The sequence below is a fragment of the Cheilinus undulatus genome, linkage group 9 (assembly GCF_018320785.1).
Source record: "Cheilinus undulatus linkage group 9, ASM1832078v1, whole genome shotgun sequence".
Lineage (NCBI taxonomy): Eukaryota > Metazoa > Chordata > Actinopteri > Labriformes > Labridae > Cheilinus > Cheilinus undulatus.
Genome location: NC_054873.1, coordinates 37,247,189 through 37,271,721, shown reverse-complemented (window position 1 = coordinate 37,271,721; position 24,533 = coordinate 37,247,189). Strand labels below are relative to the sequence as shown.

The following is a 24,533-nucleotide window of genomic DNA, read 5'->3' as shown; positions in this document are numbered from 1 at the left end:
AATTATTTTTCATAAAGTGTATCCATCATTCTGATTGCATTTTTTGTACAAAAACCCTTGAGCACATTGGAAGAAAGATTAAAAGGAAACAAATACAAATCATAAATTTGTCTAACATTATCAAAACATGCCATCACAGTCGTGATGCTTTAGTCAGTTCCTTCATTTTATGTTTACCAGTTTAAGTTTTGAATGGTCATTCATGGGCCTCCTTTTCTTCCCACATAGTGGGGGAACCACAACAATTGTTCATTTTGTGATACAAGCATGAAATTTGGTACAGTTATAGCCAAAGGCATTCCAAAGAAAACTGGATATGGAGGCATCCTGAAATTTCAACATGGTGTCCATGGCAGCCATTTTTCAAAATGGCCACCAATGATAACCGTTTTCTCATCAATTTTCTTATCAGGGATAAAGCATGATGAAGAATTTAAAAAATGAAGAATAATTATTGTGACGTTCGTCATGTGTTACAGTCAGTGTAATAGAGTGGATATTGAAGCACAGCCAGGGCACACTGGTGACACCACTGCTATGAAACTCAGCATGGGGATCAGTGTCAGCTAAATACATTAGCCATTAACGTCATTATTTCTGTAGTCAGTATCAATCTACTCCTTTTAGTGATAGTTTAGTGGTAGTTTCCTAAATGCTATCTAATGTTAGTCCCACATCTAGTTGATATTGTGCATATTTAGATGTAGTTAGATAGCCGCACCTGAATTGACAGGATGTGTCAGCGTGGGAGAGCCGAGCCAAGGGTAACGGGGCTTTACATGACTTCATGTAGTGTACAGATCGCACAGGAACTAAATGGCACTGGATGGACGATCAGGCTAGGTGTAGGTCAGTTTTTGTATCCCATGCCTGAATGTGTGTTTCTGGTGGTAAAAGTATAACCCTTCGGCCTTTACTGTTAGACAATGTTGATAAAATTGTCAAAGAACTTCAAACTTGTGCATCTTGATGGTCAAAGACCATCATCTTCTTGGATAGCTAAGACTGTCTGGAAGCTCTGTATTATATGCCAAGAAGACAAGGCAGGGGCATTGACATGTCCTTTGCAGTCCAGGCGAACAGACAAGGGAAGTGGATACAGTTCACTTGCAGAGCAACTGATTTAGTTCAATGAACTTGGCCAGCTCCCTTCAACACTCCCACTTGAAAGACTGGATGAGGGCCAAGGTTGAAGCAGCCATGGTTGCGAACAAAGCTCAATATCCTAAAAAATGCAGGCTGAACTACAATACAACTATGCTGCAAAAAGCACAAAAGAAAAGACTGGGAACAGGCAGTGTAAGTCATGACCCACAGATAGAGTACAAGTACACAAGATCCAAGTTATCAAGTACTTCTGAAATGAGACAAGAAACCTGCTTTTTCTGCAGAGAACCTGCTGGCCATGATGGCCTTCGTGAAGCTACACCATTTCAGTTGGACCAACGTGTGGCATTGTGCAACCTTACTTCAAGACTGCGGCAACTTAGTGCTGGGGATATGGTGGCTATTGAAGCAAAGTATCACATCAAGTGCCTAGTAGGTCTCTATAATCATGCCAGAAAGGCCAACCTAGAAGGTCTTGATGATAATTGCCAGGGAAACGCAGCATTAGTCTCCGCCATTGTGTTTGCTGAGCTGGTCCTTTACATAGAAGAGACCGGGCAAGATGAGGAGACAGCACCAATCTTCAAGCTAGCTGAACTTGCACAGCTCTACAAGTCACAAATGGAACAGCTTTGAGTAAAGGATGATACCGGAATTAACTCTACTTGTCTGAGGGAGAGAATTCTAGCTGAATTCCCTGATATGCAATCATCCAAGAAGGGAAGAGATGTCCTGATGGCTTTTAAAGAAGATGTTGGTGCTGCTTTTGCCAAAGCCTATGAGCAAGACAGTGACAAAGATGCTGTGCACATCACATGTGCTGCACAAATTGTCCACCGTTAGATATTTGGCGACACCAAACCATTTAATGGTTTCCCTGAAAGATGCCAAGAGGACTCTGTGCCACTGTTGTTGCTTACCCTGGTGAATATGATCTTAGAGGGACCCAGCATCAAGGACCAGATGGCAGAACAAACGTCGCCAACAGCACTTGCAATCGCTCAAAGCTTAAAGCATCAAATACTGAGTAAAAGATTCTGTATTAAATGCCACACTGAGAAGATCCAAGCTTTCTGGCAACAACACAAAACTGTCTGGTTGTTTGGCTTTGACAACACATGACGGTCAGTAGCACACTGAAATCAAATTATTCCACATTTCATCCTTAAGTAGCTGTTTCATTTTACTCTAAGTCATGCCGTAAACAACTCTTGTTATTGAACATTCAGGAAATATCATTTTTCACTGTACAAGCTCCTTGGGTATTAAAAGTAGCCGCACAGTACTTTGAGTAAACTTTGAGGGATCTATGTTTTACCTCTACTTGAATGGATTTATAGATTATAGATTTTTAGACTAGTATTTTTACTTCTGTGGTAGACTTGCATTCTTTCCACCTGTGTGGCACCCAGTGACATTATTTTTCTCTGTCTGAAAGGTTCAGCCTGGCAGAATGAGCATGTGAGACTCAATCTAGAGCAAATAAAACAGCAGGATCGCACGTATAACTGTTAGGAGCCTTATTTCTGGTACTTGTGAGTAGCTTTTAGTTGCTAATGAAGCAGAATGTATTAATATGATTCTTATCAGATCTCCTGGAAAGAAACATAATCAGCTTTTTCAAGACAGAAGATTCATTATGAGTTGAGCTATGAGAAAACACAACTGTAACATTTACAGGACAAGATGAGCAAAGAGATACCTTTTCCCTGCTTCGTCCATAGGGGGCACCAAAGCTATACATCCTTAGGTTCCTCATAGAAGCTTTAACATTGCAGTTGGATTTGCTCTTATTTACTGAAGTACTCAGTAACAAAATTATAATTGGTCTAATGTGATGTGTGTAATTGTATCCCCATTGTAGGCTGCCCTCCGCTGCAGAGAGCTAATTCTTAATCTGCATCCTTTTCTGCTCCCAAACGGAACAAAATGATACAGCTCGGTCCAAACAGTGAGTAATAAGAGACAAAGAAACATATTAAAGATGAATATTATTTCTTTACCAGAGTTTTTCTGCTCAGAACACAACATAGAAAAGCAGTGATACAACAAGCTGGTATTCTGTATGACTTTACCTCCCTGTTTCACATAATTGCCTCATACAAACTTCCAGTTTCAAAACTGCCTTCAACAAAAAAAAAAAAAAAAAAAAAATGTTCAGAAACAGAAAAAAATACTTCTCTAGCACTCACTCACTGATTTTTGTAGACTAAAACCCAAAGAAATTCAGAATTTAACCCCTGGCTGTAAATTACATCAGCATAAATGATTCCTTTGCACTTTTTACTTCCTTAAAGACGGCAATTTGCAGTTGTTTTCTTTTTAAGTATACATCTTCAGATTCTTAAACAATGTACAAATCATATCCATATACGAAATTTGAGCATGCATTACTCTTGTACTTATCTGAAATATGTGTGCCCATTTATACATTAATGCACACGAAGATTCCTGTGCACATTTGTAGAATTGAGTATCCAGAGTAAGCTGCATACGCAATAATGTATTTAATCTCGTTCACTCTCACTTTCATCACATGATAACAGAGAGCTGCTCTCCCACTTGTTGGAATGATCAGAACAAGAACAAAAACAAGTCTAACACGCTAACTACGGCTGGCTACACACTAGACCATTTACATATTTTAACCAGCATCTAAATGTGTGAGATTACAGATCTTAGAACAGGTTAAAACGATTTTTGACCTTACACCTTGTGCTATACTTTGAGACTGCACACCCACTGTCTGGTGTAACAATTTCACAGCAGAGATTTCACTGACACAAGATCCCACAGAAACTCCCCTTAACCAAAACGAGACTTCAGAAGAAAAAACAACATGGAGGATGATTGTCATCCTCAGCTGGCTGTTCTTGTGTACATTATAGTTGCAGTGAATATAAAAAATATGAAAAGAAATGGGTGAATCTTTGCTATGAAGGTAAAACTGTTTTCATGTGTCTGCACTGTAAAAGTTTGCAACATCTGGTTGTGACACTACCCTGTCTGCTTGCTCTCATTGTTTTTGAGATGGTGGATAATTGGAAGCAGTTAGACCAAGAATCGTGAATATCAAACCTCTGATACTCTGATGTAATAGGGAGCAGCAATATAATCATACTGACCCAACACATGTAAGGATTATTTGGAAACAGTTGTTTGCAACAAACCTCAAATCAGGTCACATCCCCACAATCACTGAGGGAGGATAGTCTGGCCTAAAATGGTGTTTAAAATCATCTAATGTGTGGCCAGCCTAAGACCAAACTAAGAACTCTTGGCATTAGAGGCTTTTCGTGCTGTTGTTGTGCAGTCCAGAGCGTTGGTGGGCCGCTGTGCTGTTGTTGTTGTTGTTGCTCCTACTGCTACAGTTCTCCTTGCTCTCTGTTGAGACCTTTCTCTCCAGGTTTTGGATCTTGCCTTGCTCTTCTTTCATGAAGAGATCCACCAGTAATATCTTCTCCTTGTGGATTTGGAGGATTATGTCTTTAGGGATGTCCGGAATCATCCAGTCCACAATGTCACTCATCAGCATTACGACATTCTGGATGAACAAAAAGGAGTCATAGTTTTTTTGTAAAATGATATAAAATTTTCACATAACAACTCCTGTGCTTGTCCTCTGCTTTTCCAGCAGACTTCCTAATTCCAGAGTATTATTATTATTATTATATTATTTCGCAATATGGCTGAAGATTGTCACAGTCATTAACAAACATGGAATTTAGTAAACTAAGGAAACACTGATACACAGCCTTAAAATTGCATTTCAGACAAAGATTAGCCTCTGTGGACGAGGATTGAAGACATCATGTATCAGCTCAAAAGGCTATATGAAGTGACTGCAATGCATTGTGCATACTAATAAAAGGCTCTGCTTGTTATTGTAAAAAAAAAAAAACATATTTTTTATGCCTCGGCACAGGATAGTGTCTGCTCAGAGCCGAAGTTGAACTCTATAGATTTTGAGAGTCAAAAATCAAGGTCATAAAGCCTTGTTTTCATCCCTTACTAATGAATGTGATTTGTAAAAAGACCTGAATTGATTTTCTTCAGACTTTTTCTTAATGTCCACTCTGGCTCAAGGATAACTGATAAGATTTTCAAGAGTTCAAAGGTCAAAGTTCGGCATCACTGGGCCCCATTTTCATTCCTTACTTCAGTGGTACTCTTTTTCTCTCCAATCCCAAATGCAGACAATGTTTTGGACTTGAGCTGCAACCCTATCATTGAATCTTAGATGACGTCAATGTCAGTAATCAGCTGGTGTTGCTTAGTCTTGTCCTGCCACACCCCCTTGTTAGGACACTGAGCGAACCAGTGCCTTACTATTAAAAATAGTATCTAAAAAATGACTCAAAGGGATTTCTTTAAACTTTGCACAATTGTCCACTCCAAATCAAAGATGCACTGATAGATTTTGAAGGTCCATGTTAACCTCAGTGGGCCTAATGTTCAACCCTTACCTGTGAGAACAGTATTTGAAAGGGGACATATTATGCAAAAATCACTTTTTCAGGGTTTTCTAGCAGAAATATTTGCCCCTGGCCTGTCCACAATCCCCCCCAAGTACCAGAAAGATTTCTGATCAACTATATCAGTCTCTGTCCTGCAGCTGGCAGGTTTTCAGGAAAAGCCTTTCTTCTTAAGTATCTGATGATGTCACAGTGATCACATAGACTTTTTCAGATATATAAAATTGTGTTTCATTTACAAACATTTCTACCACCCCTGTCAGTGTGTGCATTTCACTTCACTGATAGGTGTTTAGATACCATGGTAGTCAAATGTGCAGGAAGTAGAGTGAAACCTCACAATAAGTCTATCAAATCATGAGATTGGTACATGGAACTTGGTTAGTTTATGTCCACATTTTGCCTTACCTGGAAAACAATGACAAAGGCCAGTCGGACAGCCAGCACTACCCAGAATTCCTTGGAGATCTCGTATGGAGTGGTGGACCAAGGAGGTTCTCTGTAGTCCTTATACCTGTAAGAACATACAGATGTTTTCATTGTTGTTTTGTTGGATTGTTTGGTTTTCAATTGTTCAGCTGTAAAAGCCTTTAGATTTCAATTTTGACTTTTGATGTAATTCATAAAACAGTAGGTAAATCTGTTTAAACGACTATCAACACAGCTTGGACAGACCTAAAAATAATGAGTAAACAGTTAAAGGCTGGCAACGAGCATGTGATCAGGACATAGGAGTGCAACAAAATACTTTGTTTTCTTTGTGATATTTCATTGAATTAAAGCAAACATTGAGGACAGAGCTATTATAAACAGACTTTATTATTGTTACCAAAGGGAAGCTGGTGTTAACCTTGGTGACTTAGCGCTTATAAGCGCCAGTCAGAAGTGCTCCGAAACTGAGGTTTGTCAGTGTTGCAAGCACAAGAATGGCGTTAATGGAAACAGACCCCAAAAACACTTAAATAAACCTCTGGAATACTGCTGGCTATGGTTATGGTGGGCTGTGTCAGCCAGGATGCTAGCTTCAGCTTACAGGTGTATCTAAAAAAAAAATTAGAATATCACGAAAAGTTCATTTTTTTATTATTATTATTTTATATTTTTTTATTTTTTTATTTACAGTTAAACTTCCATATGTTCTAGATTGATCTCATACAAAGTGAAACATTTCAAGATGCTTTTGCTTTAATTTTTATGATTACAGCTTACAGTTCTCATATTAATAATAATAATAATAATAAAAACACTGTCTCAAAGTATTGGAATGTTGTGGAAAAGTCCAAATTGCAAGGGTTTGCTGAGCCTTTATTCTCTAACTGTGCTTCAGTACACACAACTACAATCATTGGGAAGACTGCTGACTTGACAAATGCCCAGAAGACAATCATCGACACCCTCCACAAAGAGAGCAAGCCGTATAAGGTCAGTGCTGAAAGGGCAGGCTGTTCTTAGAGACCATATCAAAGCATATTCTTGGAAGTTGACTGGAAGGGAAAAGTGAGATAAGAAAAGGAGCACAAGCAACAAGGATGCTTCAGAGGATTGATTCAAGAACTTAGGAGAACTTTTCAAAGAGCTGACTGAGGCTGCAGTCAGTAGAGCCACCACACACAGACGTGTCTAGGAAACGGGCTACAAGTAAAGCTTTGTTAACAGAAGTGGCTGCAGCATGAACTGTAGACTAACAGCAATGGTCATATGAATATAAAGATGATATCACAAGCTTGGACATCACAGCTGGAATCAGGGTGAAGTTAAGAAAAAAGCAACACAGTGTTATAAATGTGGATAATCTTAAACACTTTTGAGACACTTCTGAGCAGATCGCTGGACTTTAGTTTTAAGGAGTATTAGTATGGAATGATGAGGCAAACAGCTAATCTCTAACAATTAAATAAGAAAAAGTCTTGATGGTCCTTGTCTAATGCCTACATATGGTAAGCTGAGGATTCTGAACATATATGAATTTACATTTATTGAACAATGAAAAATAATTTTGTTGAAATTTACTTCAGTTAGACAGGAAAAGTGGAAAAAGTGGAAATGATTTTTGATGAATCTGACAGCTGTGAGCTGGTATGGATTTCCCACCTGCAGATCTCTACGGGATACCCGAGGTGCAATGGATCCATGGTTTCTTTGCCCTCCTGGAAGTGGCTGACATTAAAATAGGACAGCGTATGGTTGACAAATCCATGCATGGAGCCATCAGGGCTGTACATGTACTGGTAGACCATCCGAGGGATGAAGTCTGAGGTGAAGGAAATGACAAATGCCTGGGAATGTGACAGGGAAGGTATTGTGAGGGGTGAAGGTTCAAAGATTAGGGACAGAAATGGCAGTTAGATGTTAAGATTTCATGTTGCATGTGTGAAAGAGTGGAATGTAATAACACACAAGTTGAAATGAGACAATGCAGTGTGGTCTGTGGTGGTTGGGTTGAATGAGTTTCATCACTCATGCAAGCGGTATAATTCTTCTGAAATGTATTTGAGTATTTAATGTGAGTGGTCATGTTTAGAACCAGAGGTTAAAGTAGCCCAAAAAACATGGCTGTCACACAGCCCTGCCCATGAAGAATGCAATTTTTATGAGTCAAGCAGAGTCAATAAGCAATCAGCTTTCATCATCTAATACATGCCTTCTGAGAATAGATGCTATTTCTTCTATAATTCTGCTGAAGTCAGTGGTTAACATAACACAGCTTCCAAGCAAGAGCTTCCTTTTCCATGTACAATCATGTCTGCAATGTTAACACTTTTGAGTACAGTTCATCTGTGATGAGATTGAAAAGAAACCAGTTTCTCAGGATTTACCTGCAGTCAATTGGAATTTAGTTTGAACGACCCTAAAATGAAATATATAAGATACACTTTTAATGACTATTTTTAATCTAAAAAGTTGACTGTGTCCTTAACACTGATGTAACCAATATATCAGTATGAAGAGCTGGGATACACGCTGTCATGATGACAAGTGTGTGCAACTGACATGGTCACACACTGCATGAGACCTTACTCGATTGGAAATTCACCTAGTTCATTGCAAACTGCTGCTCTGAATGTGCTGGAATACATAACACAGACCAGACTGATGGGGGTTGGTGCCTGACTTTAATCGCTTTTTCCCCTCATTGGCGATTAATCCTACATTTAGAAACAGAAGTATAGTGCTGAGTTAATAAAGCTTATGGGATGCTGGTTTGACTGAAAATACTCTGGTAAAGAAAGAGGAGAGCAGAGTAACTGTGAGTCTGTTTCACAACAATCACAGACTCAGAGCTCAACTACCATATCATAGCCAGTAAATGTGCAAAGAAACTGCACATTGTGGCCTAAATGAAATGGAAAGTTTAAACCATTTCTTTTCTTGGGAGACTCAAAAAAAGAAAGACTGTCTTACAGGCTGCAGCCTTAGATCCCCATCTGGGGGCCTCCTCGTTCTAAAGTTGAGGCTTAAAACCAAAGGTGGCTGAACATTTTCCATCAGGCCCCCTCAACTTTGGAATGACCTGCCCAAGGAGATACGGTGTGCAGAGTCAGATACATCTTCTAAATCACTTCATAAAACTACTTTTTACAGATTTGCTTTTATGTGATGTTGTCTTCTTATTTTTATCTTCAAACAGATTTACACCAACTTTAATAATTTAGCTTATTTCAATTCCTCTTACTCTTTTACTTGCATTTATTCACTGTTAGCCTCATTTTTATTTTATAACCCTTTTGGCTGTTTTTACTGGTCATTGCTGTCCTTGTTTTAATGCTTGTAGTAAAAGCAAAATTCTGGTATAGCAATTTCTATTATGCTAAAAGTTGTGGATATAGCCTCTTCTCAGAGAGAGTAAAGACAGTATCATTGTGTCTTACACATCTGCCTGCCTTTGAGTGGGAAAGTTCAGACCCATGACATTTCTCTCTTTGTGGACCAAGAGCCATTTATTCCATCAGGAGTGTTTATATGAAGGTAAAAAATAAATAAATAAAATACATATTTCATAGAGGCTTGTTATTCAGAGGGACTGAAAAAGGTTCTTTCAATCTTACTGGACAGTGAAGATACTATACATGATTAACTCTGCAGAAATTAAGAGGAAGATTGCCAGCAGAGGGTGCTATATAAAGTGCACATTAACCCCATAACTGCTCAACACTGTTTTTTTTCTTTGTTATTTTTTTTACCCTTCAGATATTTGAAAAAAATCAGCCCACTGCATTGTGTCAATCCAGCATGATGAAGATCAAGCCAAATGAAGCAGGATACCTACTGACAGAAAAGCACAAGCATGTTTTTATTCAAGTTTTACTTACATTTATGATGACAGCCACTTTTGCTACCCCTCTGAGGATGTTGTACCATATACCTGCAGACGTAAACACATGTATCAACAGCTGGATTTGTGAAAAAAAAAAGTAATAATCACACTTCAGTAAGGTATTCACAGGAATGCTGATGCTGTCTGTACTATCGGGTGTTTAATACATGAGTCCAGTGTCAAATTCAACCCACCAATGTCTTTGGCTCTCGCTGCTACAGGTCGTCTCAACTCAGTTACAAATTTCTTGGCATCCAGTCGTATTTCAATGATGTTGTTGAGCAGAGCAAAGAGTGGAGCCAGAGGGAAAGAGGCCACGAACAACGTGACAAAACCAAACTGGATGACTGGACACAGAAAAAAATGAACAAATCCATTGAAGAGTTCCCCATTTACTTTTTGTCTTATACTGGAAAAACAAGGCAGTGAGTATGTATAGATTTGTGGTACTGACTCATTTCCATGTATTCAGGTGTTAATCCGGCAAACGGCTCAAGGAAGTGATCAGTTTCATATCTTTGCAGCTTCTTCTGTCTCTCCTCTTCTTGAAAAGCCCCTTTGGCTGATCGGATGTAGCGGATCAGCTTCTTTAGCTTGCTGTTGGACAGTCACACCCAAACACGTATTAGCACACAAACACAGAATTGAATCGCACACATGTACTGACATCTGTTAATCAATTACTTTAAAGCTTATGATTAGATACAGTCATAATTTAAGAGGCAGATCTTTTTGTTTATGTTTCATAAAAAAGGCTGAATAATTCAGGTGGTAACAATGTGATGTATGTTTGTCAGTAAAGTTATTGATACTCACGGTATCCCTATTTCAAAAAGATTGTTCTGGATGAGCTGCTTCCCCAACATAGTGATACTCAGCTGGATACACAGCTCCATCAGACAGCCACCATGAGCACACTGACAAACAGGGACAAAAAGGACATTTTACCAAGATCATAATGAAATGAAAAGTTATGTCTATACTCAATAATGATACATGTAGACAATGTAAAACACTTTTTTAATGTCAGCAGTCAACAACCCATAAATGCCCTCTCAACTCTAATGCCATTGCTTTGCTACAAAAGGTTCTAGTCAAAAGGTATCAGTGTAAAGCTGCTTCCCACTACAAGATTTTCAAATCTCTGTGATTTTTTTTTTTAACTGTTGGAGATCAGAGCCATAAGGACCGTTTTGACTCATTTTTTGCACTATAATCCTCCAACCACACAGGCTAGATGACTCAGCCAGACCACACATTTGCTGAAACCATTTTTCAGTGGTGATTCCACAGAAATTCACTGGATCAGAAGTGACTTCAGGAGAAAAACTAATATGGAATAGCGTCAACATCCTAAGCAAGCTGTCCTGTCATGCAATCTGGTTTAAAGCCAAAATAAAAACCACAAAAAATACAAAAATGTAAAAAAATATGGGATGAAACCATGGCTGATAAGACGATTAAGTTGTGTTTATATGCACTGCCATGTTTGTGAGCTTTAAAAGTATGTGACATCCGGATCTTGGTCTGCTTCCTCTCACTGATTTCTGAGGGTATTCTGTTGGGGGTAGTACAATATGCAGTTATACCAAACCAACCTTGAGATCAGTAAAGTGATTTTATCGACACTATAGAAGCACCTTAGGATGTTTTTTTTTTTGGAAAATAACTGGTTGGTGGTCAAACTGAGCTCAAAATCAGATTTAGAATGGTCTATTGTGTCGCCATCTTAATCCTTACCTCCTCCATTCTGTAGGATTCAAAAACATACAGGTAGCTTCCTGGTCTTCCCACCAGCCTGTGGGGGAAAATAGGGAATGAGTTGGTAGCAGAGTCTGTTATCTAATAGTAAATAATTTCAAGCATAGCCAAATAATCTAGGGTGATTTGTAGGCTGTTAGAACAAGGCACATTTCAACTATGACCCCAACAAAATAAAAACTTAAATATACTGCAGTTACCCACCTTCCCCTGAAGAACGCAATGTAGATGATGGGGGTGAACGCATTGAAAAACTTGAGAATAAAAGTCTTGAAGATGAGTCTTTCTTCAAAACTCTTGTCAGTTTTAGGAACCTCTAAAAAAAGAACAAGAAGTTAGTGGATGGGGTGTGGAAGGCTTTGTGGATACGTTGCGGCCTAATCACAGATACTCTAGACCTCCGATAGAACAACCCAGGTTCAAGTCTGACCTGTGGCTGCTTTCCTGCATGTCACTCCCCACTTACTCCCACTGATTTTATATTTATCCATTGGTCAATCAATTAAAAAGGCATAAAAGCCAGAAAAGGCAGTAGACTGAATACAGTCTAAGGTTTTGTTATACACTTTATTATCAACTATAAGAATTTAAATTGGAAACAGCAATACTTTTAATGCATCAAATAAAATAAACATGCACAAAAATGGTCTGAGTAGCTTTGAAACTGTACATGTGGTTTCTGTCCAACTATCACTATACATAGAGGTGGAAAAGTTCACTTTAAAGGCGAAGTAGTAGGCGATTTGCAATTTTGGGACAGCAAAACTAAACTGTTTAAATGATGTTGTGTTGCCAAATTGCCTAAGTCAGATTTCGGACCTTATTGGATCAGTTTGAGTCTTTTTTAACTTTCAGTATTTACAAGTGTTAAGGCTTTGTATAGGAACTTATATTAATTGCCTCAAGGTATTACAGTTTTTTTTTTAATTTTGTACTAAACCAAGATGGGATAGAGTGCTCCTGAACCCCACAGTGTACAAGGCAGGACTTGTTATTTCACACTATCAAAACTTGGCAAGAATGAAGACTGTACGATCTACATCCAGAGCTGGTTGTTGACCTGACCTACCTAACACAGTGAGCCACCGTGCCACAGCTCCATACACCTCGTCCAGAATCAGGATGACCACCAGGTTGATGATGGCTGCCGTGGTTTTGACCGTCAGCTGTACATGGTTCCGTGTGGTTGGATTGGAGCTCATATGAAGGGCAGCTTTGGTGGAGATTCGGTAGAGGATTACACCGAACACAATGGCAAATGTTACACCAATCTGCACAGTGGAACAGGTTTGCAGAGTAATGTAAATGAAAAGGATTAATCTGTGTGTCATCTTTTAATTAAAAAAAACTGTGATAAACAACATCTATGTAGTATATCTTACCATTAACAACATCATGACGATGTTTGTCATGTAGGCAGGGAAGCGGTCTTGACATGTGAGCTTATCCTCCTATAAATAAAACACAATCACAGAAAACCCTATCATGAACATTTACTTAGGTGCCATTTTAGTGTAGATGCTGATAGAAAGCTGAGGATTTCTATAGCAGAAACATATCAGTTTGGAAGCAGTCATGTGAAAAACAATTATATCTTCAAGTAGAAACGTATGTCACGTGAATTTTTGTGAGAAGTAGCAACAGAAACAGAGTAAGAAGGCTGCCCCACAGCTATCAAAGGTGCAAACAACTTTAGAGACACATTTGTAGAGCCAAAAGTTTCATTAATTACCTTGTTCCTAAATTTCCTATCTTTGCTGCAAGACTTCTGCATGACTCTGAACTCATATTCAGCCCTGGGGTGGTCCTGTGACAGCGACATGGACACAAATGACAGACATAAACAGTAAAGAGAGGTTACATGGACCACATCTTAGCAAGAAGTTAGAAAGGCTTATAAAAGCACTTTTCAAACATAGGCTCCAGGTAAACCAAGGGAAAAAAGACACCCCTCGAGGAGAGGAAATGAAGAAATTTTAGATTGTGATGCCGATAGTTATAGTGGCTGCACTAACAGAACCTGGGATAGACATCTGTATGTATTTATCTTTGTAAAAAGTGTTGCTAGAATTTAATGGATGATTATTAAATTGACAGGAAAAAATACTGATTGCAAAAGATTTTATTTTCTATTCTTTTGATGTCTATCCCAGACTCCTTTTACAGTGAATGTGATTGGAAAAATTAGCAGTGATAAAGAGTGAAGAGATCGTGAAATGTAAGTATGGTGTAACATAGTGCATTAGTGTTTTCAGATGTGAGCTTCATTCATTCAAACTCCCTGTAAAGTGAACTCAAAACTTTGTGTCTTAACACACTAGAAATGTTGGAATAAAGTTGCTGTGAAAACACTGAGATCTGTCTTTGACTGAACTTTGGATTCAGACTGTTGGAAAGTTGTTCACTTCTTTCCTGGTAGGGTTTTATTTGAGCGGGGCAAATATGTGAGCCCATGACATCCCTAGTCTTGATGGGGAATTACCCCGCCCCCCTAACCCTAATATCACCAAGGAGTTCACCTCACTACAGTCTGTTGTTAGCTGATTTCACTGCCTTTATTGCATGTTAACAGTCATTTACATGCTGTGTTTTTGATTACTGTGAGGGAAATTTCCCAGATCGATCAGCCACAGTGGCCTACAGGTCATTAAAGTATGAAAAATGAGAGATTTGCACCAGAAAACAGTAAATTTAATCCCCTACATCTGTCCATCAGCTCTGGCTCAGAGTCAGACAGCTGTGCTCTGATAGAAGCATTTTCTAAAATTGAGGATTGTATTTCTCATGAGTGGGCGTGGCCTCAGCTCATTCAACAAACACACCTACACCATACTAAAGCAGATATTACTGTCATGTCATGTCATTTTTTATGATTTCGAAGCTGAGTTTTATAGACTTAGAGATGTTTGTCATGACCGAAATTTGGCCTGGAGGTTCATAAGACAGTGGCCTGTCAAAATAATATTAAAAAAAATATCACTTTATAGGGACTTAAATCTTTCTTTTCACATTATGTGACTGAAATATTTATTTATTTATTTATTTTTTTTCTTTTTTGATATCCCAATGTACCACATTAATACTGAAACACTAGTTTCTTCTTTACATAACTAAGGATTTTGGTGCTCAAACATTCCAAAAAACCCCTGCAACTCCAGTGTTGGATTTAGGCACAAAACCATTAAGTTGGGTGTATAGAAACAGCAGGATTTGTGCTGGATTATACATTACACTGGCTTCTGGTGCAAAACTTTACAAATACAACCGCCTCATAAGTGATGGTGATGAGATACCACAAAAACAGTCATTGGTGTCACCTCTTCCTAAACTTTTATACTGATGACCAACTTTCTGACTAAATCAGTGCACCAAATGTAAAAGGCTCAGCAGGACAAGGAATCGATAGTCAACTAGACTATTTCCTAATTTTTGCATTTAGAAAAATAAAACCTGCACCATATTTTCCCTTCATCAGTAGCTGACATGATCATTGCTAAAAGAACAACATAACAATGACTTCCCTTTAATCAAGGGCACATAAGAGGAAGGCCACTTTCCACATCACATTTGCTTCCTTGAACAGCTATTTATGAAAACATAAATGTCACAGGACTGACAAAAGAAACTGCATAACCCTTTATGCTGACCAGATTCTATGGTACCGCCAAAATCTTCCCTTTCTACAGTCTATGATCACTCCATTAGCTGTTTGAAGACACTGTCTGTCTGAAGAAAAATGCTCTTGTTTTGTGGGAACGAAATATACGTAGGTTGAAATTCATGGTTACTGGCGCTTAAATAAGAAACATCTGAGAGCTCATGAACATAATCTGCTGTCAAGTTTTACGTTGTTATCATGTTATCAGACCGAAGCTTGTCCTCGTTGGATATTGGATGTAATAACTACTCATCACTTATCCATTAAATATTTTAGAAACAATTCTGCTACTTCATTTATACAATCAGCACAGAGCCATCTTTCAGGTAAGATGTGTTGCCAAATTAACCGACTGGTTGAATTTCACAACCAGGATAGATAGTTTGTGAAACTAGATCAACAGTTACGCTGATGAAAAAACCCCGTTCCTCTTTTAAAACATTCACACTGTTGCGACAGAGGAGCAGTGCGATGTGTTAACACGCTGCAGAAGCAGCAGAAAAGCTACAAAGAATCAAGGAAGGAGTTTCTAAGGTAATAGGAATTTATCCAAACCTTTAGAGCTTCCTGTGAAAAATAAACCAAGAAGGAAAGAGGGGAGGGGGTTGAGACAGGGATATTAATTCAAAATACAATAAACATTCAATGGTTACAGAGATTATTTAAACTAAAGTTAGCTTGAATGCTGAAAATATTGTTTTCTCAAGATCATATATAGAGGTGACCTCATGTTACTTATCTCTAGTTGTCACAGAGGTTATGGCTAAAGTGATGTGTATAAAACACTATTGGTTTGTCATATAGCTTCTTGGATAAACCTGATTATCCACAACATATTATCTATAGCAATAGGCTTATAGGGGAGGGTGGGATGATTTGTGCCAAAGGGGAAGTAATGCCACCCCTTGTTTATAGAAAACCATAGAAGAATTTGGTCATGTGACCACATATTTTTGAAGCGCTATCCATTTTACTCATTCTGCATAAAAGGGAGACACATGGTATGAGAGGTAAGCACATTTTAGCTCAACAAATGTTTTTAGCCTAAGTCATAATGAGATGTTCAGAAAATTGGCCTAAATCACTTTATTCGTATATGTTACATAATTGACAGACAGCGTTCTATGTATAAATAAATATATAATGTGTATGTAGGTTTTTTGTGTTTTCCCAAAAACTAGAAAATATGACTTATGCCATTAGTTTAATAGGGTGACGATATCTAAATAAACCTTAAAAGAGTCATTTTGTATTGAATTTGTCTTGCTTTTATGTAGCGTTACAGTTTATGAGATTAAAATGTTCTATTTTACTCCAATAATCACTGGCATAATTTTCCCCTAACGTATTCTCCCAAACGGCACAACCTACCCCGCACCAGGGGCAAGTTGTGCCATGAGACCACTTTTTTTCTGAAAGCTATATTTCTTAAACAGTTTATTTCCGATCCAAAGTTATTGTTCCCATGGATGCACCACATCCTGAAATATATGTACATACTTAAGTTGGAGGCATTACTGTCACTGCCTCACTTTAAAGTCACTTTGAGTAAAAACTGGCACAACTCACCCCAATCTCCCCTACGTATTGATAAGAACATAAGATTTTACATTTACTATGACAGTAATTCTAGATATATTTCAACTTAAATGATTTATCATGATACCCTGCTGTCATCACTCACCTCTTCATCTTCAAACCCAGTCAGGTCCCACTCATGGTTCAGTCTCATCTGCCTCCTCTTCCAGTGCTCCATGAACATGGCAGCTGTAAACCAAAGACATACAATTAAACAATTACACAAGAAAGTACTTATATAAGTAATTGACACTGATGTGTATTTAGAAACCCAACTTTAGTGATAAATGTTTTGTAACTGATGACCTGGTCCATGGTGTTTTTTAAGAAATGTTTAGAAATAGAACTGAAAAAAACACAGTCTCCTGAGATGATCAGCCACTAATCAGGCAACACAAAGATCAAAAAGTTTAGCTACATCGGCCGTTAAGAAAGTGATCAGATGAATGTATGCATCAGTGTCAGGATGTGCGTTCAATCACCCCAGAGAGCCATGAATATTGAAAAGAAAACAGTGGCTGGGTTGTCAAATAGGTGACTGGCCCGGGCGGTCCCACAGGCCGTGCTGAGTTTCCAGTAGCTGCACACTCGGTCACACAGGGGACACATGGTGATGTTGTTCTTTGGGTGACAGATCTCCATGCTGGGAAAACAACATGGAGAAAAATGTGATAAACACCATAAGCTGAGGCTGTTGATCATTAAACACAAAGTAATGACAGAAATGAAGACAGCTGATATTTCAATGCCTCCATGCCTGGGTAAGAGGCATAAAGTTCTTTACTTTTTTGTTAAGAAGACTTATTTATGTATGAACCTGATGCCTCAAGAACGCTTTGAGGGATTTTCATCAAACTTAGCACAGATATCCAATCTGATTTAAGGATTAGCGGATTATATTTTGGACACTGTAGGTCGAGGTTGTTGGGCTTCATGTTCATCCTTCGCTTGTGAATGTGATATCTCAAGGAGGCTTTGAAGGATTTTCTTTAAACTTGCACAAATGTCCAGCCTGATTCAAGCATGAACTGGAAACATTTTGGATGTACAAAGCCAATGTCAAAAACACCACAACACTTTTATTTGTCTTCACTGCTAATTTATATGTCTCCACATTAAAGTGAGTGGTTTAACAGCTGGCCTTATGATACAGTCATAACAACCTTGACTCTGAGGTGCATAGAAACCATGGAAATGATGGCAGACTTCAGGAATAATCAACTGTGATCAACTTGTAACCCTTTGTTACTTATTTATGAATATGATGTCTCCTTGTTTTATACTTGAATTCTCAGTGCCCTATGATTATAACTATTTTGAGCCAAATGGATTGTCCTATAAACAGGGTCTAGACTTTAAAATTCAAACCTACATTCACATGAATAGACAGGGCTGTATTTCTGAATAGCAAGTGTGTCGCTAATAGCCACGGCCAGTCACTCACTGTTGCAGTTTAAGGGGAAGACACCAGAGGGAGACAATGTATTTTCTAATATGATGCTATTTTTTTAGGCTTTAAATGCCTTTATTGTATTGATAGGACAGTGGATATAGAAACTGGGGAAAGCAAGAATGTCATGCCACAGGTTGGTCATCCATCTTGAGAACAACAGATTCAGCACACAGTGTGCATGGACACAACCATAGAACCTAATACTCTAAAAATGCTTATCAAAACAGCATTTATTCTGGTCATACAAGACTGATAAACTAGTGAATGAGCTGCAGCCACTCTCTAATGTAATGTGCTCTAAGAACCAATAGCAAAACTTGTATTGAAAATATCATTAGCTCAATATGCTGTAGTTCCTCCAGAAGTGTTCGTGTCTTTCTAATGATTTCTTTCTGGCAGTGCCTTAAATGCAGTCACTTCAATCAAACTAAACACTGCTAATACAGTCAGGCAGCTGGCCTGCTTTGTCTTAACACGATGTAAGGGCCTGGCTGAGTCTGACATTAACACTTTTATTGAGTGTGCGTGGTGTGTGTCTGCGTTGTGTGCGGCTGTGTGCCGGCAGCATGTGTCATAATATCCTGTGGATGATGAGAAACAGGTAGAGGAAGGAGAGGAGGTCGTAGCTTCACAACTCATTCATCAAACTCCTTCCTTTCTCATTCAGTGTTCATTCTTTCTCTTCATCCACTCTGACTGTCTTCACTTTTATGACTTTACAAAACTATTGTCTCATCATGACTTTTGTTAGTAATCTGTTATAAATATAAATGAATAAAAACACTGTAGCAGCACTAAAAGGTCTATCTATCTATCTATCTATCTATCTATCTATCTATCTATCTATCTATCTATCTATCTGTCTATCTGTCTGTCTGTCTGTCTATCTACAGTGCATTTGGAAAGTATTCAGACCTACTTTCCTCCATTTTTTCATGTTGCAGCCCGATGCTACAATAAAAAAAAAAAAAATCTATTCTCAGTAATCTACACTCAGTAGCCCTTAATGACAAAGTGTAATTTATAAAAAGAATAAAAACTAGAAATATCACATTGACATACATTTTCAGACCCTTTCCAAAAACACTTGAAATTTATCTCAGGCTCCTCCCAATTCTGTGGATCTTTGCTGAGATGTCTCTACTCTTTGATTGAAGTCCGTCAGTGGTAAATTAAATTAACTGAACATGGTTGGGAGAGGCACACACCTCTCTATAGAAGGCATTTCAACTGTAGCGCCAGGCTGCAACATAATAAACCTGAAAAAAGTGACTGGGGTCTGAATACTTTCTGACTGACTGTATCTATCTGTATGATCTGTGTGTGTGAGTGTTTACCTCGGTATGTTGTCATCGACTGTGGCACATCCATACAGAAAGACAATGACACCCACTAGAGAGGCAGGAATCAGCATCTGTGTGTACAGACCCAACCAAGCAAAGTACAACCCGATCTTCTCACCAAAGTACTTCCTAGAAACACACACAACAATTAATAGTGTAATTATTGTTCATACAAAACAGTTAGGTAGATGCCAGGAGAAATAACTGATTTTTTTAATCACAATTTTGCATTCATTTTGATTGCTAAATGGAAATAATTGCAGTTAAGTCTTTTTTGCATATATAGGAACATATAGTGTCTTCAAAGAACTTGTGGTGTACATGTACAATATGAATCACTGAAATCCAATGGTCCCAGGTAATGTGACGGCTTTTGCTTTTTTCAGGAGTTTAAGTTTGTTTCCTTTCTCTTTGTGAGTTACCAAGCTAGGCTCAACATTAAAGCTGGGAGATTTTCTAAAGAAACTGAGCTTTCTTATATTTTTATTTTGTAATTTTTACTTTTATAAGGCAAGAGTGCTTTACTTCCTGTTTGGAAAAAACACAATGAAAAAAAGAAAGAAAATTCTGAACTTTAAGTCATTTACAGCAGTAGCTTAACCATTACTGTAAAAAATTAAAAGTAATGCAAATATTCAAAGGTAATGGTAAAAAAGTGAAATGGTACAGAGCACTTTTGAATTGTCCACCGAGTCATCTGGGGGTTTACTTTTAAGTGAAATGAGACCTTCAAAGGAGCAGTGGTGTCTTATTTTCTACCAGCTTTTGCACACTAAGATGCAAGAGATACCTGTATCTATGTAAGTTATGTAAGGGTCTTCATAAGAACATGGGTTTCTGAACAGTACTAAAAGAAATAACAGGCAGAAATGTAATCTAACTAAGTAAAACATTTCCTTACCTCACAAGTCCGATGGGCTGGTACTTGTAGAAGACACTGTAGTTTGCCCACTCTTCATACAAAAGCTAAGAAAGACAAAGACATGATGGGCTCATTGCAAAAATTCATGTTTCAGAAACAATGTCTCTCAGTGTGGATTCTACTGTGCAAAGACCATCTGTGCAGATACAAGACATTCCCAGCAGTCTTTTTGACTTTTACTTTAGTCTCAGTAAATTTGGGAAAACTCTCTCACCTTTCTGTCATTGGGCTCTGCACTCTCTTCATTAATTTCCCCCTGAAAAAGAGCAGCAATTCAGCAGCTTACAATGAACTAGAGACAGTACACAGGTCGATGATCTGGCACTGACCCACTGAAGAAAATGTGTTGTTTTTTTGAAGCTCATGTCTTTTTGACTGAAAAAAATAAAATAATGTGTCAGCGTCAATTTTAGCCCTACTCACATCATGAAGAGGGTAAGCTGCAGTATAAACTCCACTTCCCAGCAGACTGGTTATTCCTGCAGAGACAAAACAAACATGTCCACATTTTCCTGTGACACCAATTACCTTTTGTGTGTTCAAGTGGACTTGTTGGATCTCGTTTAAAAGCACAGATAATAAAAAATACATCAATAATGAAGGTTCCAGAAACAACTGATTGTGCATTATTGCAGGCCAAATCATTGAAGCCTTTTGGGCTTGGTGATTCTGTGCATATTCTTATGACGGTGATTGGTGACTATTTTTTAATCATAAAAAATAAGACACTTAAACAGCAACAATTAAAGCAAACGTGTGCTGTATGTTTCTATGAAGACATAAAGTAGATCAAGACTTACCCATGCTGTACCTGGCTTTGCATTTTGTTCTTTTAAGTATTTCATAAACCTGGAAAGGGAGAAAAACGTGAAGATTTGAATGTAATACAGTGTAGATAGAAATCATGGTTACACTTTAAACTACAATAGCAGTAGTGACTTTAAGGGATTTATTGTTGATTCTTTCAAGCTTGTTCATGCTGCTCCTGAAAGCTGACAGCACATGGTGTTTGTGGGACTGACAATTAATACAACATAATACTCTCAATACTTTTGGAAGAAATCAGTTTCACTTGGTGCCAAGAACGACAATTACTGAGTTAAACGTCATTTAACTTGGTTTAAACATATGCAGTGCCTGTGAAAAGTATACGCCCCCTTGGATTCACCCTTTCATTGGTTTTATAAATCCATCATGGTCGGTAAAATTGGGCTTTTTTGACAAAAAATGCAAAAGAAAAAAAAAAGCTCTTTAATGTCAAAGTGAAAACAGATTTCTACAAAGTAATGTCAGATAAATAAAAAATGTAATGTAAAATAAGTGGTTGCATAAATATTCACTTCCTTTAAAGTGACTGACCTAATTTAACAAAGGTCCAGCCAATGCATGCTAGTAGTCTCAGAGTTATTGAAATGGAGATCACCTGAGTGCAGTGAATGTGTCTCAAGTGACTGTAGTATAACGACACTTGTGTCTGGAAGGTCCACTCACTAGTTAATTAGTATTCCTGGCTACCATTACACCAACTCAGAAAAAAAGTTATTGAAAAGTATATGTCAGGGGATGGATACAAAACATTTCCAGGGCACTGAACATCCCCTGGAGTTCAGTTTAAGGAACATGAAATGGAAGGAATATGGCACATGAGTAAATCTGCCTAGATCAGGCCGTCCTCACAAACTGAGTGACCATGCAAAAAAGGAGACTAGTGAGAGAGACCACCAATTATTTTATATTACATTATATTATAACATTTATTTTCCAGCAAGACAATGACCCCAAGCACACGGCGAAGCTGCACAGAAATGGTTTAAAGACAACAAGGCAAATGATCTGGTGTGGCCAAATTAAAGCCCAGACCTCAATCCAATGGTTTATTTGAGGCTGGAATCCCCGTGCAACCTGACAGAGCTTGAGCAGTTTAGCAAAGAAGAATTAAGTAAAACTGCAGTGTCCAGATGTACAAGACTGATTGAGAACTATCCAAACAGACTCAGTGCTGTGATTGCAGCCAAAGGTACATCTAATAAATATAGACTTGAAGCAGGTAAAAACGTATGCAGTCACTTATGTTGTATGACAAACTGTTTTTTTAATTCAATTGTCATTACTCTGTACAAATCTTATTTTCACTTTGACATTGACCATGTTTGATTTATAAAATCAGTAAAAGGGTTAAACTGTCAGTGCATTTTGTTAAAGCTGTGCTCTTCAAAAGCTAATCATATATGCTGAGATGAAGTTATACTGAATGATTTTAGAAGGACTAGTGAGAAGAAGTGCCTTAAAAGTGCTGCAGGTCAGAGAGCATAATCTATTGCAGAGGACAGCTCTAAGAACTGCTAGAGTGTTTCAGGAGAGTGGGAGGAGGTGGAGAGCGACTAAGAGTGGATGAGGGGTTTCTTGGGTCGGTGTACTGGGTTGCTGTGAGAGGCCAATTGTTATAAATCAGTACATACCACAGAAGTGAAAAAAACTTCAGAGTTAAGCTCCACAGATCTGGAGGTCATAATATGAAGTTTTCTAGTTGTATTAAAGTCTATTTACGTGTGTAGGACTAAGAAATGCACTACTCAACAGTGAACCTTTTTAAGCACACTGTAAATCAGGATTACCTGGACAAGATGTTGTTACTTGTGTTCTTTGTCCCGACATCAAATGAGCAGGGAGTCTGAGTGAGAGAATTCAGCTGAATCTGGTTTCTGCTCAGGCTTGTTTGATGATTACTCTTGTAAAAATGGAAAAAAGGCCACAGCTACCATTTTCTTCCACTGTCAATGCTCAGTATGAAACCAATGCAGAGCAACATTTTCAGAGCTCAGCATCCTAATCATCCCTTGATATCAAATGTTTTTTGTCACTGTGCTCTCAGTTGAAAATAGTTTAACTTTTGGGACAGCGTTGTGCTCACAAATGTCACTTCCCACTTCATCGGCCAATCAATATCAAGAAGGGACCAGACTTATGATACCAGCTTTGTCAACAGCAATGGTGACGTAGAAACTTATCTGACTTGTCTTTACAAGAGAATTGCTAAAATATTTCCTTGACTGAAAATCAAAACAGTATATGATGGCATTTCTATGCAGAATTTAAGAAAAGGGGTGAGATCAAAGATTTATCCCATGATCCTGCCCCCCTTTTTCTAGCTGTCTTTTTTTTTTTTTTTTTTTTTAGCTTAAATTCAGTTATGTAATAAACAGCCACAATATTTAACTAAATGTCTTGATTTTTCCTGTCTGGCCTCTTGATTTTTCTACTCTACGGTGATGATGGTTAGATATTTCTGTCAAAAAGTGTTTAAATGACTTGGAATGAATCTGAATATTTGATGTTTGTTGATAAATTACAGGGAACTTCAGTGGACTTACTATTGAACTCCTTGTTCTGCTATCAAAGAAGTAATCCTTGTCTGAGAGGTCAAACCTGTACGTACACACACACACAAAGCCATGATTATTAATGCCCCTTTTTTTTAACGTCTGCCAAAGTCTGTTTTTTCAACAAAAAAACAATCAAACTTACTCAGCTATGAGTTAGACTCTATTTATACTGAAGCTTTACATATTCTTTTACTCGCCATCATTGGAAAGCGAACATGCTGAAGTCATTAAACAAGTATTTTGTGTAAGAGAATACTCACAGGTGCTGTTTTTCTCTGGAGAAAGTGTGTGACAGATGTTTAAAGTTTTTATGTTGATGTTCTTCAACTAGAGGGTGGAGAGGCTCCACAACTTTACTGACCAGAGAGCCGATCTTCTCCATGACACCGCCCGACTGCTTCACTTCATACACCTACAAGTTTCACAAAAAAAGCCATTATGAAATACTGTGAAGCCTTCACTTTCATGTTTTTTATTTGAGAATGTAAGTTTTAACAGTCATATCTGAATACATTTTTTTGTGATAAAAAATTACAAA

The 24,533-nt window shown here is 38.0% G+C and overlaps 1 protein-coding gene across 3 annotated transcripts in view; it reads right to left on the bottom strand.

Moving 5' to 3' along the window:
- Positions 1-3,088: 3,088 nt before the first annotated feature.
- LOC121515030 (anoctamin-1-like) overlaps positions 3,089-24,533 on the bottom strand; it is a 43,234-nt gene continuing 21,789 nt past the window's right edge. Inside the window, exons 4-25 of one of the 3 annotated variants that reach the window (XM_041795578.1) lie at positions 24,256-24,407; positions 23,984-24,038; positions 21,413-21,461; positions 21,036-21,091; positions 20,827-20,868; positions 20,592-20,656; positions 19,685-19,819; positions 17,377-17,537; positions 17,001-17,083; positions 15,872-15,883; positions 13,391-13,465; positions 13,041-13,109; positions 12,728-12,929; positions 11,863-11,974; positions 11,638-11,695; positions 10,714-10,814; positions 10,352-10,494; positions 10,092-10,244; positions 9,893-9,945; positions 7,674-7,858; positions 5,991-6,096; positions 3,089-4,651 (exon numbers count right to left, since the gene is read on the bottom strand). In XM_041795578.1, coding sequence (XP_041651512.1) covers positions 4,391-4,651; positions 5,991-6,096; positions 7,674-7,858; positions 9,893-9,945; positions 10,092-10,244; positions 10,352-10,494; positions 10,714-10,814; positions 11,638-11,695; positions 11,863-11,974; positions 12,728-12,929; positions 13,041-13,109; positions 13,391-13,465; positions 15,872-15,883; positions 17,001-17,083; positions 17,377-17,537; positions 19,685-19,819; positions 20,592-20,656; positions 20,827-20,868; positions 21,036-21,091; positions 21,413-21,461; positions 23,984-24,038; positions 24,256-24,407 — 2,328 coding nt within the window. In that variant the 3' untranslated portion in view covers positions 3,089-4,390. The remainder of the gene's footprint in view (positions 4,652-5,990; positions 6,097-7,673; positions 7,859-9,892; positions 9,946-10,091; positions 10,245-10,351; positions 10,495-10,713; positions 10,815-11,637; positions 11,696-11,862; positions 11,975-12,727; positions 12,930-13,040; positions 13,110-13,390; positions 13,466-15,871; positions 15,884-17,000; positions 17,084-17,376; positions 17,538-19,684; positions 19,820-20,591; positions 20,657-20,826; positions 20,869-21,035; positions 21,092-21,412; positions 21,462-23,983; positions 24,039-24,255; positions 24,408-24,533) is intronic. The other 2 variants (XR_005992350.1, XM_041795579.1) reach the window with 2 other exon arrangements.